Below are 17,070 nucleotides of genomic sequence, written 5' to 3'. Positions count from 1 at the left end.
AATAATAAAATATTTTATTCAACTTTTATTTTTTATCTAAAATCATCTCATCTCATCTCATCTCTGAATCCAAACGAGGCAGACCCACTTGAGATAATCATTTTTTAATAGTCGATCTCACTTCTTTTCAAAGGAATTGCATGTGACTCAAATATTTTAAAATTGTATCTAGCACACTGATTAATTTGTTTGAGGTTTATCAAGATTTCTTGTTTAGTTACATAGTTTAGATGAGATATTTTGTTAAAAGTTGAACAAAATATTATTATAATATAATTTTTGGGATTTGAAAAAATTAAATTATTTATTATATTTTATGTGAGAATTTATAAAAGTTGTAGTGATTATATGAAATGAGATGAAATGAAATAATTTGATTTTGCATAACCAAACTAGCTAAAAATTATGTAAAACATATGCTGATACGAGTCTACTGGTAAAAAGAAAAAAGAAAAGAAATTTCTCATTACATGTTAGGGGAATCAAGTACTCTCTAAATTATAATATCACTCTTGAAATCAGAATTAAGTGCTAACAAGGAAAATTGACCGATGATTTTCTTTATGTTCAAGTCCTTAATTATAAAGGCTTAATGCTTCAGCCTTCACTACAAGAAAAACCCTTTTTTACTCATTCCGCGTATATTTTTTTTTCGATGAAAAAATAGTTATTATTGACAAATTTAAGAATTCGTCACAGCAAACAAGTTGTAACCGTACTTTGGTATCCAACGTGCAGCTGGCCAAAACCGACGAAAGAGGCCATTTTTTGTGGCAATTTTAGCGGCTGGAAAAGGGTATTTGTTGTTGTGCTTGCAATATATAGACAAGAATGGAATCAACTCAGGATCTTCCAAAGACATTGATAAAATCAAAATGAAGTAGTACTCTTCCTTGTCAAAAAGTGACGACTTATTTTCCAGAGAGTTCTAATTAGAACCAGTGGAAGTTGAATGTATACCAATTCAACTTCTTTATTCTTCAAGATATATAAGTTACTGGCAACATTATTAATACATTGAGGCATTAATACTGATTGAAGCAAGCATATATAGAAGAATTATAAGAAAAGCTTAAACTAGGTCTCGGAACAAGGAGGCATATAAGCTGGTGGTTGGCGCATGCTCGTATCCCTAGTGGGACCATTTGTCACTATGAACACCATGCCCATGCCCCATGTTACATGAATTTCCAAATGACAGTGCATAAACCATACCCCTGAAAATTATAAATTTATGTTAATTAGCTAATATGTCACGGACATGATTCCCATCGAATGACTAGCTAGCTAGAGAACTTACCGGGATTATTGGCAACAAATCTGATGGCAGCCCATCCATTCTTTGGAACCCCAATGCTGTTAACCTCAGGTGGATCAACTAAATTAAAATTCTTTGGGTCAGTTTCCTTGTCGAAATTCCCTGAACCTGTACCGATCATATAGAAGCTAAATCCATGCAGATGCATTGGATGGTTCTCTGGGGCGTCAGCAACATTAGTCCCTTGAAACACCATTTCAACCGCTTCCCCGTAGCTCAACATTATCACTTTTGTCCCTGCAGCTGGGGACAGTGTGTTGTTTCCCACATCTCCTGTAAAATTGAAAAAATATGGTGGCTCTTCTGGAAAATCTGTAGTGTAGACTCCACTCAACCTCCTGCAAACATCACAGACAATATCTCTTTATTTTCAATCACAAGCTTGGCATTATGCCTCTCATTTTGCAGCTTTGAGATAAGTAAATCTCCTTGCACAGCTTCAACTTCCAATACATATAGTAACAATTCTAATACAGCATTTCTAAGTTCCATGCATGATAAACTTTATTCTAGAGAGAGAGAGAGAGAGAGAGGCAGTATTACTTGTAATATGCTTGCAGGATAGAGATAGAGGGGGTCGCAAAGGTTATGTTGTTTAAGCTAGCAGAAAACCGATTGCCATTAGGCCCAGAACATGGAGAATCAGGGCAAGCAATCTGGTTCATTGAAACAGTCATATAAATCCGTCGAGTGATGTTCGTAGGGACATTGATAGGGTGTTCTGTACTTGCCAAGGACCTCAAGCTATTGATGAAGCTTTCAGCTGCATCTTTATCATTATAACTAGGAAGTTTTGGCAAGGGAATGGATGAGGGTGCTGCATATTCCCCGTTGTATTGGAGAATTGCTGTTGTTGTGGTGTTGTCAAATGGAGCAACGGTATCAGCAAAAGGAGTCGCAGCAATGTAATAGTAACTAAGAGATTGGTTCATTGTTACCAAAACATCCACGGTTTGCCCTGGGGTTATCATTATGTAATCTGTTACAATGGGCTTGGTGTATGCACCATCTGTCCCTACAACCGTCAGACTGTGGCCGGCGATTCCGAAGAAGTTTTCAACATTCATCACGCCGTTTATTATGCGTAGAAGATAGGTCTTTCCATAGTCCACCGCTAGACGATATGTTGTCTCTGCAACCCAGAAATTAGAAAATAATTAATTTTGATGATCCAGCACATAATAATTATATCCAAATGGCTCGATCCAGCTTTTCTGTTGGGAAGGACAAAAGAGCCATAGAAAACGATCGAGCAGAGTATTCTGTACCAAAAACAGTTGAAAAAAAGCTACACAACTTATTATTTACGCATCTTCCACATATCACACTTTTTTTAATTTTTATTTATTTTTTCTTTTATTATATATTTAACATATAGATAATGAATAGAAAAATTTAATTAATTTAAAAAAAATAAACTAAAATTTTTTTTATAAACAACTTAAAAATTTAAGAAATTTAAAAAAATGTGGTGTTAAAAGATTGGAGAGGTTGAGTAGCATTACTCAAAAAAGATTATATAAAAATAAACTCATAAATTGAGATGATTTTATTTGATCTATTAGATTTAATTTACAATAAAAATAACTTTACAGTCTAATAAATCATATTAAATCATGTCAGTTTATATGATTACTTTTATATAATCTTTATATAGCTTATGTAGTCTATGTAATTCCTACCACATGTTCATTATTCGGACATGATCACCATTCATATGCATAACTGTTTAAGTACCTTTAGAACATGCGTACAAGTCTCCCGGTTGTCCGTTGATGGTATAGGCGTCTTGCAAATCTGGATCGCCGCCTGTTGCGAGGGCCTCTTCCGGAATGGCCTTCAGATCCCCCTTAAACCATGATCCTACGGAACATTTTAAACTTCATGTGAACTTATATCAATTAACGTGGTACTTTCTTTTTTATTACGAGAACCGCTACATATAAAAATAAATTATATAAAATAAATTTATAAATTAATATATTTTTATAAGATCTATTTTATAATAAAAGTAATTTTATAATAAAAGTAATTTTATAATCTAACGTATCAAATTAAACCATATCAGTTTGTGAGTTTACTTTTGTGTAATCTTTTGTATCTAAAATATTTCTTTTTTATTACATTAGCTATTTTAGGAAAAAAAAAACACAAGTTTTCTAATTTTTATCGAATTTTATAACATTGAATCCGCATGTAATTAATGCAAAAGCTAGCTGTAGATATATAAATGTTGTAGAATTAATTACAAATCGTACTATCATACCGAGTATAATTGTTTCTTGTGCATCAGGAGTTGTATATGGATAACTTGAGCCCACAGCAGGTAGAATAATAATAGCACCATGAACCGTAGCACGAGACCAGTCACTATGTGCATGCCACCAAAGAGTTCCTTCTTCATCAGAAAAGATAACCTCGTAAGTGAAGTTTGTTCCAGCTTTGATTGGGCATTGGGTAACATATTCTGGGCCGTCATGCCATGGATTCCTTGGCTGTTTCACTCCATGCCTGCATACGAAAAGAAAATGTAACGCATTGATGCTTTTAGATTCATTAGTTGTAAGAAATTCTGCTTCTCAAAATAATATCGACTGAGTCGTGAAATTTGATCTAATTTATTATTTTAAGTTATGTTAATTTGTACGAATTTTTAGTAACATCTCTTTATACTTTCAAATCAATCAGAAAACTGTTGCAGGCACAAAAATTTTTTGTAAAAGTAAATTTACAAACTGATATAATTTTATGATACGTTAGATCTACTTTATAATAAAATTAGTTTTATAATCTAACATACGTACTATATCAAGCTATATCAATTTGTGTATTTACTTTTGTAAGATTTTTTTTGTAATTAAAACATTTCTCAATCATAAACTTCTCAATGTTACCAGCCTACCTCATGATGAGCACGAGCCAGCTTCTTTCTAATTTATTTCCTTAAGATTATTATTATTCTTTCGAAATTTAAACTAATGTCACTAGAATCCAAATTGGTGCATGCAATTGTCAATCAGAAGAGAGAAATGAGAAACAGAGATCATAATTAGTACCAGTGGATGGTGACCCCATATAAGCCTTGGTTGTGGACATTAACAAACACAGTATCCCCCTTGCGAATGCTAATGGTTGGACCTGGGAAGCTACCATTTACGGTCAGGATGCTCTTTGTGCTACACAGCCTTGTATAATTTGTTTCTTGCAGCTGCATCATCCACATGAATCCAAGAATATCACAAGCCAAAAGATCAGAAAAATGGTGATCTATATACCGTACAATTATATACCATTTAAGCAACATGCATGCATTCAATTATTAAGAGCTCCATTCATTTGCCGTCTGACGTTCATGATTCCAGGTTGCAGATATCAGTTCAGGACAATATTATTGCATGCAGATCATAAGAATGGAATATATATTTACAAACCAAATAATTATATATATTTGATCACCAAAGAAAGATATTATAATTGAGTGCTTACAACAAAATCGTAGTAATGGACGTCGCCTTTGCAAAGGAGAAGCCCATTCAGAAGTGAAAGTCCTAGGAACCCCAGGATGAGATTCATCCTAATATTCAATCCCATTTTTCCAACTCTTGATCCTAAAGAAAGACACAGTAGTTCTACTGCTAGCTACTGCCTTTCTAATTCTGTGTTCTTCAGCTCTCCCCCGGCCACCTAAATTCTCTGCCTTGTTATCTCTAGCTTGCAAGTAAAGTCGCTATTTATAGAATTCCTTCTGCTCGATCGATCCAGTTTCTCCCGGCCACGTGGTCCTTAATTTATGATCAACTTCTAGATTTTAGCTTATTAAATATTCGATCAAAATTAAATTACTGACGTCAAAAGAATAACTCAATTTAGATAAAGTGAAAAACCATTCATTTATTTTTACACATAACTTATACGAATTCACTAGAACCATGCAATATTATATATATTTAACAACAACGTCTAGGGGGGGTCCCCTAGCTATATATTATGCAGCAAGAAAATGACAACGTCGACGGGGAAGCCACATGCATGAGATCACAATTATCAGCATATATGCAACGCTAGTGGCTCTGGCATATATATACAGGCCAGCTAACAAAATTCCCCTTAGCATTATATGATTCCATAAATATATATATATATATATTAATAAAAATAATAATAAAAAATAATAACTATTTTTTATTAATAAAAAATAACTTTTTTTACAATTTTTTAAGTAGAAATATTTACTTTTTTTTACAAATATTTATATAAAATTTAACTAATTAAAACTTATACAAATTATTTTTCTTGCCGAAATCTCTTGCAAATTAGTTTATGCATTGAAGTTAATTAAGGAACGGGTTGGTACACGGAATCCAGCCCCTGCCGCGATCGAGACTAGTAGGTACGAAACCACGCACGCATTTTATAAAATAAAATATTTTTTTATCATAATGTTTTTTATTATTTTATGATATAATATTAAATGATAAATTTATAAGTAATATCACGTCAGCAAATCGTTTCCGTTTTAGAAAATTGTTTTTTCTCTTTATTATTATGTTGTAACACATCTAGAATATTAATTATATATTAATTCATTCCTTCCTGCATGATAACGCTGTTTCGGCTCCCAAACAAAAAGGATCGGTTTCAAACATGCGCTTGCAAGATCGAGAAAGTCCAAATATGAGGCAGCTGTAGGGGTCCAATTAATTACGGTCGAAGCAATACCTGTTCCCAAGAGATAAAGTAACGTTGTCAGCTAGCTATGATCAATTTCATTCAAACTTTGAATTGCATGCATGCAATTAGTTGTCTAATGTAAACACGAGGGGTCTGTAAGATTCTTGATAATTGTAAACACGTGAAGAGTTCTATTATATATATATATATATATATATAAAGAAATGGAGTTTGGGGAGCTAGCTACTACTCGTATTTAAAATTATCTTTGAATCACACAATTATATATACTTTAAAGATTTTATAATATATTAATTTATTTGTTCAATACAATTATTTATATATATTCCTCCACATGACAAGGACACCAAAGACATACCTCAACATAACAAATTAAAATCTCCCTAAAAATTCAGAAATATCCATTTATCAAAATACCTGAAATAATATAAAATAAGAAGTCCACTAAATAGGACCCTCTAATAATTAATTATACCATTTGGTACTTATTCCTATGTGATAATCAAATCTTGCTAATACTTCCTATTCCTAATTTCAACCTGAGCCATTAAAATTATTTGAAAAAAATTATAGAAATAAAAAGTGAGTTGTCAACAACTTAGTAAATAGAGAACATATACTAACATGTACATATGAATATTTACAGAGTTCAGAATACAGAAAAAAATATTTTTAGTTTCAGAATGCAAAATCAAAACATGTTATCAAAAATATCAAAGTGAAAATTTAGAAATATTCTTATTCAAAAGACTTTTGGCATACATAACTGAAACATCACATCAGAAACATAATTCCATGTTTAACCTTCATGATATGGTTGTGTAAATCTCGGTAGCCAACGGAGCAAAAACAGAATGTGAAATCATCCCTTTATGATTTCCAAAGCTCCTAGTGTGCACACAGAAAATATAACACAAAAAATCATTTTGCTTCCATAGTAGATGTACCAGAAGTAGAAAAGTTGGTAACAGCTCGAATAAAGGCCACAGTTTTACACCTACGGTAAAGTTAGAATGGAACAGAAACAAAATGACATGCTAGAGCTGGTTTTTAGAGGTCACATCATACATATCATAGTACATAAAATATTCATAACACAATAAAAACATATCAATGATATCATACTCATATAATTATGCACAAATTTTAATATTTGCTCATTTTATGTCTATAGTACTAGTCATGACAGAAAATATTTTCTCTTCTTAAACGAAATTTCATGCAAATGTAGATAAAATGAATGAGGTTGTTTTCAAGTTTTTCTTTTCATTACAAAACATGCATAATTTTCATAAAATCAAACTCAAACCAAAACTTCGTGTAATTTCTATATATTAGTTATTTTCAAAGATGTGGCACCACCAAAATCAAATTAAAACTAATTTTATAAGAAATAATAAACTTATTAATATAGATGCAAAAATATTTTTATTATAGAGTATTAGGATTATTAATATGGAATCCAAAGTGAAAATATAAGAAAAATCATTTACAGTTGACAGATTTTATTCTCTAGACTTCATTGAATAAGAAAATTTAGTAAGGTCTCAAATATTGTAGCTTTATATGCTTAATATGACAACAAAAATATGTGAATTTTACATAAAACTTGATAAACTAGTTTACATATATACTAGAATGAAAAATTGTATTATAAAATATTACTTAATAGTTTCTATAAAGAAAACAAATTCGAAATATTTTATTACAAAAATAATAATAGATGAATATTATTTATCTATGAAACATTATTGTTAGAAATTTGAAACAAATATTAAATTGTACTTTTAGAATTTTACTTCGCTATGTGTATATATCAAATTATCAAAATCTAATTTTATATATCGTTGCGTTTTTATGACTTTTAGTGAAATTAAGATTAAAATTTTTCTCTTTTTATTTTCTACAAACATATAAATCACATAAGACAAAAATTGATCTCCAGAAATTTCTAGTTCTGCCATTGCCACTTATTATCATTATTTATTTCTATTTAAGAAAATGATAGAGCGCCTGCTCCTAGCGATAGCTGAGAGCAAACACTCACATTTTTTAATTTATTTATTGATTTGTTTGTTTTTTACTTTATGATTAATGAAATATTTTTTAATGATGTTATGAATTTTTTAAAAAAATATATATTTAAAAGTGGTAAAAAAAATACATGTAAAAAACACAAAAAAATAAAATAAAATAAAAATGAAAAAAAATCCCCGGCCACTTGTACTAACGGTAGCTACCGCACCAGCAGCAGCCAGGAGCAGTGGTCCTAGCACGGTCCTTCTATTTAACTTCCCAGCATGCAGCATGTGAGCTCGAGCAGCAATTGAGATCGACAAGGTCCATTATTCGGCTAAAATTATTGAAATGTAGGGTCTAAATTAACGATCAAATATACACGTGTTTCCATTTCTATACGTTTTCCCATTGTATTAAATTATTCATTTCTTTGTCTGTACGTAGATGTTGAGAGACGTTGCAACAGACACTACTGACACTTAATCAATGACACTTAAGTAATTATGGAACCAAATCTCTACCATTTCTTTCAAAGATATCAAATCGATCCGAATTTATATTAATACTTTGAAATTCAATCACCAACGCCATGCATGCAAGCAGCTATATCACTTTTTTCCCTGGTGATCATGAGTTCTCACTTCTCAGGAGTTGGCTAAGATCACATATCTAAAGAATCATGTGTTTTCAACGTGGAATATTAATCATGTAAATCTTATCTAAATATATATGTATGCATATAAATCGTGGCCTGCAGCGTACGTAGTTGTGGTTAATTAATGACCACACGCGAAAATGTCCAAATTAGGAAATGCTGAATCACGCATTGATGTCTTATTCAGTCACGTTTCATTTTGAATACTATTGAACAAATCAAAATCTCTCAAAAGATAAGATCTGGAAGACGGTACGGTGTATGATTCATGTTCATGTGTAGTTGTCGCAGACTGTCGATGTCGCTAAACAACGTTTATTTTTTATCTGAAAAATCCATGATAGGCTTGGATTTGTTTTTATTTTTTATTTTTTACTAACGAGGGTATTTTTCTTTTCTTTTTTTCTTTTTTCTTTTTCTCTTCTGATACATCACATCAGATAAAAAAACATAGAATAAAACAAAATCCAAAAATACAGCTTCGTGTGGGGATACCCCAGTACTACGTACAGACCGACCATCGATCGAAATGAATACAAAGCAAGAAACGATCGACGACAATCAATACAACTCATCGAGGCCAACAACCAGTCTGCTAGATAATTTTGTAATATTGTATATCATTCTATCAATCAAACAGCTAGATCACCATAACACGTGACTTTATATCAAGAAACCCAATTAGTTTGTGAAATTTGAAGTCGTCTTTATTTTATTTTTCTATACTAAAATATCTCAAAATAGAAGCCTCCCACAAATGGCAGCCGAAACGCTTGCCTGAATTAATTGGAAGGAATATGCATGCACGCACACGCACACACAATAATATCCTAGCTAGCTGCAGGTTCTGATCATTGGAAGATTACGTACACTTGATGATTGCATAAGTACCCAGATCTACCATGCTAGATTAATGTTACGCGTGCTCATATCATATCATGGTAATTACGACATAATAATACTAGCAATTGTTGGACTTTTTACTCTTTTGGTTAGTCTCACATGGGTGGAAAATAGGAAGGAGCAAGCTCTCAAGGCTTATAAATAAGAGGCTTAACCTCTTAGTTTAGGTGCACCAGTCAATGCTTAGCTAGTAACTTTTGACTCTAGTTAAATTCCTCTGTTATCCATTTTTGTAAAATGGAAAGAGGTGTGAGTTAAATTTTTTCTAGTGGGGAAAGCTTTGTGGGTGTGTTTGGGGTAAAGAGAGAAATTATGTGATTGTAACAATTTTTCACATAGTGTATTTTCTTCTCTGGGTCTGGTGGTTTTTCTCCTATTTAGAAGTTTCCACGTAAAATCTTGTGTTGTTATTATTTCTCTATTTTTTCTTGTTATACCTGCAAATGGTAGATCCTAGGGGGGTGAATTTGGAAGGTCTAAATTCTCAGAAATTGGTATCAGAGCTACTAGGTTCTTTTTGTGGGGTGAAGCTTTAGTGTGGTAGTGTGGATATGTACAGTCTAAGGAGGTTCTATCTAGGAGATTGGAAATTTTAAGTGTATCCATTGTGACCCTCCAATCTTTCTTAGAAACTGACTTAGTGAGGTACTATTCATTTCTACAGTAAATTCATCAAAGCAATATCAGGAAGTAGGGCTTCAAATCTTGTCAGATTTGAGGTGGAGAAATTGGTTTACACAAGATGTGGAAGGGCAGATCAACCCGTGAAGTCAGCAGTGATTCTAGCGACTGGTGAAACGGCTAGTACAAGGAGCTAGTTCGGCAAGTGGCTCCAAGTCAGTAAATGGAGATACTGGTATTGATACTAATGTTGTGTCTCTCTCCATGAAAAAGGAGACATGTATATCCTTATGCATGTTGCTAATTCCCAAAGTTGTCATGATAGAGGATGTGTTAATATTAGCAGGTCCACAAGTTTGCACACGGGCATTGGTTTGGCATTAATGCAGGGTGTGTGGTGGAAATTCATGTTGATGGCTGATGAACTTCCAGGAGAGCCAAATGTGGAAGTTACACCATAATTTTCAGCAAGATTGTTTTTCGACATGGGCCGAAATGAAATGCTTGGAATTGGTTTACTCTAAGTGGGTATGCTTTTATGGTGAATCATGATAGCGAAAGCTATGAAGATCTTCATTGAGGTGGAGCTTGACTGTGGGACCAGTCAAAGTCGCAAGGTGAAGATTGTTAGACTTTTTGCTCCTTTGGTTAGTCCCATATGGGTGGGAAATGGGAAGGAGCAAGCTCTCAAGGCTTACAAATAAGAGGCTTAGCCTCTTAGTTTAGGTACACCAGTCAATGCTTAGTTAGTAACTTTTGACTCTAGTTAAATTCCTCTGTTGTCCTTTTTTGTAAAATGGAAAGAGGTGTGAGTTAAAGTTTTTCTAGTGGGGAAAGCTTTGTGGGTGTGTTTGGGGTGAGGAGAGAAATTATGTGATTGTAACAATTTTTCACATAGTGTATTTTCTTCTCTGGGTCTGGTGGTTTTTCTCCTGTTTAGGAGTTTCCACTTAAAATCTTGTGTTGTTATTATTTCTCTATTTTTTCTTGTTATGCCTGCAAATGGTAGATCCTAGGGGGGTGAATTTGGAAAGTCTAAATTCTCAACAGCAATAATCTACAAAAATAAGCAAAATGTACAAGCAAATTTAGATTACTCTGCCTGATCATCTAGGGACCCCCATTTAATTACCACAAAGAAATCTCGTATTGTGGCCTAGATTTGTGGAGAGGTGTTGGCCACTAGCTAGGGACTGGGTTCGAGAACTTAAAATCCTAAATAGTCAAGCTAGGAAAACAAACAGTGGAAACAAACCCTTCCGGCTACAAAACTGACGCAAAAAGAGGCAGCAATCAATAGGAAAAATTAGAGCAAGCTGGACGTTCCACCTCCACCTCTGCGATAGCACCCTGGCCTTTATACCCAATTATATATATATTTCTAGAGCTACCATTTTCCGCCTTTGGAGTGAGAGAGATGCTTGATGTCATAATGCGCGCTCAATCACGTAAGCTTGTACATATCTAGCTACATTGACATCATTGTCTATATATATATAAGTGCATGAAAGAATTTATGCTTTGCATCGATTGATCTCTAGCTCATTTTGAATGAAGTTGGCGGAAAGAATATGATTGGGACTCCATATTGAAGCTGGACGACGTTCATTTTATTGTCATGCGCATGTTAATCAACAAAAATCTAGGGATTGAGATAATTGAGAAAAGATGCAAAACACTAAAGTAGAGAAAAAACTCTGAAATATATTCACTAATAATAAAATCCAAAATTAGTAAATGAAGACACAAGCTGGGCTAAAATAGTTGCAAAATTCAAAATTATGAAGATTTTTCAAAAGGAAAAATTAATATTATTAATTGCATGAAAATTAACTACATAAGTAAATTACAAGAATCCAGACAAAACTTTGGGCAAAATTGAAATCATAATCAATTCCAAAACTTAAAAAGAAATATTTCCGAAGAATACAAAAGTTAAAGTAAATAGAAAATTTGGTAAAAAGTAATGATATTGCCTCAATCCAAGGAAGATTAAGCTTTTCTTGTCATATTTGCACATATTCACCTTCTTATGGTAGTTAAGTGCAATTAACGTAAAATTTGGACCTGGATACCTAGTATCAATTTGCATGTGTGCATAAGCTAGCTTATTAATTTGTTTGCCAAAGTTGGTTTTGCCTTGGAATATCCATTGATGCTTCATTTGATTTGCTAGAGTTTAATGTTTTTGAACAATATGAGTTGCTACTAATTGCTTAGTGTTGTTTTGTAGTGCTTGTTATTTAATTTGTCTTGGGATATTTATGTAGCACTTGTGCCTTGGTTCTGTGTATAGCTGTAATAAGTCCAACCCAAAGAAAAGGCCCAACCCCTCCTTTTATGTTCTTGTAGTTGGATCTTATTGTGCTCTTATTTATATAACTCATTTTGGTGATAAAATAGGTTAAATATGCCGCCAAAGAAAAGAAGTCTGATGTTGAAATTTCTACCACATAATATAATTTTGAGGAGAAAATATTTGTTCAGACTAAGACAGGTGAAATTGATGGAGTGGTTGATAGAATATATTCTAGAATTGCACGGAGTACTAGGAGACATGAAAATCTGAGAGAGGGGGTTACTCTTTTGGAGAGTTTAAAAGACAACCCACCTACCTTCTCTAAGGAGCCAGATCCGATGGTACCGGAAAAATGGTTATTAAGGATGGAAAAACTGTTAAGAGTGTTGAATTGCCTAACACACAGAAGGTTCGATATGCCACTTTGACCTTAGAGGATGCTGCTGAGAGGTGGTGGGATAGTACATAATTTCTATTAAAAGAAGAACTTGGCGAAGACATCTCCATTACTTGGAATAAATTCAAAAAAGTATTCAATGATAACTACTATCTTCAAGTGGTAAAGGATTGGACAGAAAGTGAGTTTGCAAAATTAGTTCGAGTGCCTATGACCATAGAGCAATATGCTATTAAGTTTATCGAATTCTCCTGTTTTGCCCCTCACTTGATCCCAAATGAAGGGAAAAGAGTTTGAAAATTTTAGAAGGGTTTGAGTGATATAATATGTCACCTTATACAAGCTTCAGGTGTTAACGTATATACTGAAACAATTAGGAGAGCCATGGCATTAGAAGAAGACTTTAGATTGAGAGATATGCTTCCAATGTATACAAGATCAAGAGATATTACATAGACTACCATGAGTTAAATAAGGTTATTATAAGAAATAAATAACCCCTTCCCCGCATTGATCACTTGTTTGGTCAACTACAAGGGGTTAAAGTATTTTCTAAGATTGACCATCATTCTAGATATCATCAGTTGAAGGTAAAAAAAGAAGATCTGCCAAAGACAACTTTTAGGACTAGATATAGGAACTACGAATTTTTGGTTATGCTATTTGGGTTGACCAACGCCCTAGCTGCCTTCATGGATCTAATGAGTAAATTTTTTTTAAAGTATCTAGATCAATTTGTAATTGTCTTTACTGATGATAGTTTAGTCTGTTCTCAGAGTCAAGAGGAAGATGAAGGGCATTTAAGGTTTTGGTACTACAAATTTTGAAGGAAAGACAATTGTATGCCAAATTAATGTGAGTTTTGGCTTGGTCAAGCGGCTTTCCTAAGACATGTGGTATCCAAAGATGGAATGATGGTTGACCCTAGTAAGATTGAGGTGTGACTACGTGGACTAGGCCTACTAATGTGAGTGAAGTTCACAGTTTCTTGAGTCTTGTGAGGTATTATAAGAGGTTTGTATAGAGCTTTTTTTGTATAGCAGTTCCATTGACTCAACTAACTAAGAAAAATGTTAAGTTTGAGTGGACTGATGAATGCGAGACTAGTTTCCAAGACCTTAAGAATAAGTTAGTTATTGCCCCGGTGTTAACCATACCCTCAGATTTTGGTAATTTTGTCATTTATAGTGATGCCTCATATAAAGGATTAGGTTGTGTGTTGATACAACAAGGAAAAGTGATTGCATATGTGATGCCTAACCCCTAGGTTCAATCTCTCAACGAACTCAAGAGTTGGGCCAATGCAGAATCACTCTGCAACGTTGGAATCACGCCAACAATAATTCGAGAACCTCGAATGGGCAACATTATGAACAACTGCCTTCCTCATTTTCTTTATTTCCTTAAATATCAAATCACATTACAATCTTTCAATCCCAACTAGGAAAGCAAAAACAAACTAGGAAAATTAAATTAAGAAAGCAATAATCTCGGACGAAATAAACATAATCAACCAAATAACAAAATCTGAATAATTAGACTTCTAAAAACAAAATGTGAACTTTCGAAAAAACGTGAACTTCCAAAACTCCTCTGCTGCTCCGTTGATTACGGATTATGATCCCCTTCTGGATTTGCCTCTACGTCAATATCCACATCCATATTTCCCTCTTGATTTGCATCAATTGCTGACTCTCTTGAAGTGCTAAATGTAAGCAGCAAAAAGATGTGGATGTAAACGTTTGAGTTCCGATGCTTGTAACCAAACAGAGTCCAAATTCGGATGATTCTTCCACTGGACCAAGAACTTGTAATATCCGTCCCGTCGAGTGGAAACAAATTGATGGTCAGGAATGGCAACAATCTCATCTTGTGGCGCTGTGTTTTCTGGTATTCGCATAACTGGGGTGACCTCTGGAGCTGGTAATGCAGAAAAGTCACTAACATCACCTTTGAATGCAGTAAGGTCTTCTATGTTAAACACAGGGCTAATACCAAAATCAGAGGGTAACTCAATAACATATGCATTAGTTCCCAATTTCTTGGTAACTTTAAAAGAACTTGCTCGGTGCACATGCAGCTTGGTAAAACTCCCTGGAGTAAAACGCTCCAGCCTTAAACGAACAAGGACCATGTCACCTTTGTTAAATTGCCGATCCTTACATTTTGAGTTGGCTGAAGCTGCATAAGAATTTATATGAAAAGTAAGGCGCCATTTGCATTTTTCATGAACATTTTGCATATAACTAGAAAAATCCAAGGTAGCCTTGCTTGCCGCAGCCTGTTGATTTGTTAACAGAGTTATTAAAAGCAAACTTGGCATGAGGAAGTACCATATCCCAGCTATGATCCGCGATAAGGCAATATAATAAATTCCCTAAGCTCTTGTTGGTTACCTCGGTTTGGCCATCAGTTTGGGGATGAAATGCACTTGAAAATATCAACTTTGTCCCCATTTTCGACCACAAGGTTTTCCAAAAATGACTAACAAATTTGACATCTCTATCAAATACGATGGAAGTTGGAATGCCATGCAAATGGACAACTTCCTGCAGGAATATTGCTGCAACCTTGGATGCATCAAATGTTTTGTGATATGGAATAAAGTGAGACATCTTGGAAAAATGATGTACCACCACCATAATTGAGTCATGTTGCCAAAGAGTTTTTGGCAACCCAAGAACAAAGTCCATACTTAGATGCTGCCATGGTTTGTCTGGAATGGGAAGTGGCGTATAGAGTCTAGACTGGTGCTTGGTTCCCTTATTGAGTTGGAAAATTCGGCATCGATCAACCATGGTATGTACATCCCTCTGCATCCGAGGCCAATAGAAACGATCAACCACAATAGCATAAGTTTTATCATACCCGAAATGTCTAGCTAAACCCCCGCCATGGAGTTTTGAAATTAGAAACTCCCGAAAGGACCCACGCGAAACGCCTAGGCGTGACTTGAAGAATAAGAATCCCTCACGCAACATATAATCACTTCTAGATTGCCAGTCATGATTGGACAGATCACTCCATATTTTGCCGAAATCTTCATCGTTAGCATACTCTGTTTTTAGACTTTTGAACTTTGCAGCATTAATGGAAGATATATGTAACAAATGATGTCTCCTGCTTAAAGCGTCAGCCACCTTATTCTCAGCCCCTGACTTATGCTTAATAACAAATTCAAATTGCTACAAATAATCCATCCATTGTGCATGTCGTCCATTAACTTGCTTTGAGAATTTAAATGTTTCAAAGAATCATGGTCTATATAAAGAATAAATTCTCTTTGGATTAAATAGGGTCGCCAGTGCTTCAACGTTTGTATTAACGCATAAAATTCCATATCATAAACCGAGTAACATCTATGAATGTCGTTAAGCTTCTCATTGCATGTAAAAAGAAATGGGATGGCCTTCCTGACTCAAAACACCTCTGATTCCCACATGTGAAGCATCACAAGCTACTTCAAAAATTTTTGAGAAATCTGGCAACTTGAGCACTGGTGCTTGTCCCATTTTTTTTTTTTTTTAATTTCAGCGAATGCTTTGGTTGCTGCTACACCCCAAACAAATTTTTTTTCTTTCAAACACTCAGTGATCGGAGCCATTATAGTGCTGAAATTACGAATAAATCGCCGATAGAAAGTGGCCAAATAGTAGAAGTTTCAAACTTCAGAAAAATTCTGGGGCATTGGCCATGTCTGGACAATGTGTACCTTTATGGGAACGACCTCGACTCCCTGATTTGAAATGATAAAACCCAGAAACTTGGCACTATTCTTCATAAACGAGCACTTCTCCTTATTAATAAAGAGTTGTTCAGCTCTCAAGACCTTCATTACCTGCTCAACGTGGCTCAGATGATCCTTCACACTTCAGCCAAAAATTAATATATCATCAAAGTACACAACAACAAATTTTTCCAAAATTGGTTTGAGAACTTGCGTCATGACACACATGAAAGTGCTGGGTGCGTTAGTTAATCCGAAAGGTATAACTAACCATTCAAACAAACCATCTTTTGACTTGAAAGTCGTCTTCCATTCATCACCCAATCGTATATAAATTTGGTGATAACCACTCTGGAGATCGATCTTAATGAAAATAGAAGAGTCACATAGTAAATCCAACATGTCGTCAAGACGTGGAATGCGAAACCGGTATTTCACG

The 17,070-nt window shown here is 34.1% G+C and overlaps 1 protein-coding gene across 1 annotated transcript; it reads right to left on the bottom strand.

The window, feature by feature from the left end:
* Positions 1-865: 865 nt before the first annotated feature.
* Positions 866-5,033, bottom strand: LOC122295565 (laccase-14-like). The gene is made up of 7 exons (XM_043104643.1): positions 4,805-5,033; positions 4,375-4,526; positions 3,585-3,829; positions 3,056-3,181; positions 1,862-2,450; positions 1,301-1,656; positions 866-1,217 (listed from the first exon to the last, which is right to left on the bottom strand). The coding sequence occupies exons 1-7, from the start codon at positions 4,907-4,909 to the stop codon at positions 1,078-1,080; spliced, it is 1,713 nt and encodes a 570-aa protein (XP_042960577.1). The 5' UTR covers positions 4,910-5,033; the 3' UTR covers positions 866-1,077.
* Between the last annotated feature and the right edge of the window lie 12,037 nt (positions 5,034-17,070).

This window comes from Carya illinoinensis, chromosome 15 (assembly GCF_018687715.1).
Source record: "Carya illinoinensis cultivar Pawnee chromosome 15, C.illinoinensisPawnee_v1, whole genome shotgun sequence".
NCBI classification, from domain to species: Eukaryota; Viridiplantae; Streptophyta; class Magnoliopsida; order Fagales; family Juglandaceae; genus Carya; species Carya illinoinensis.
Note: the sequence above shows the minus strand (reverse complement) of the source record. Positions and strands in the feature narration are given on the sequence as shown.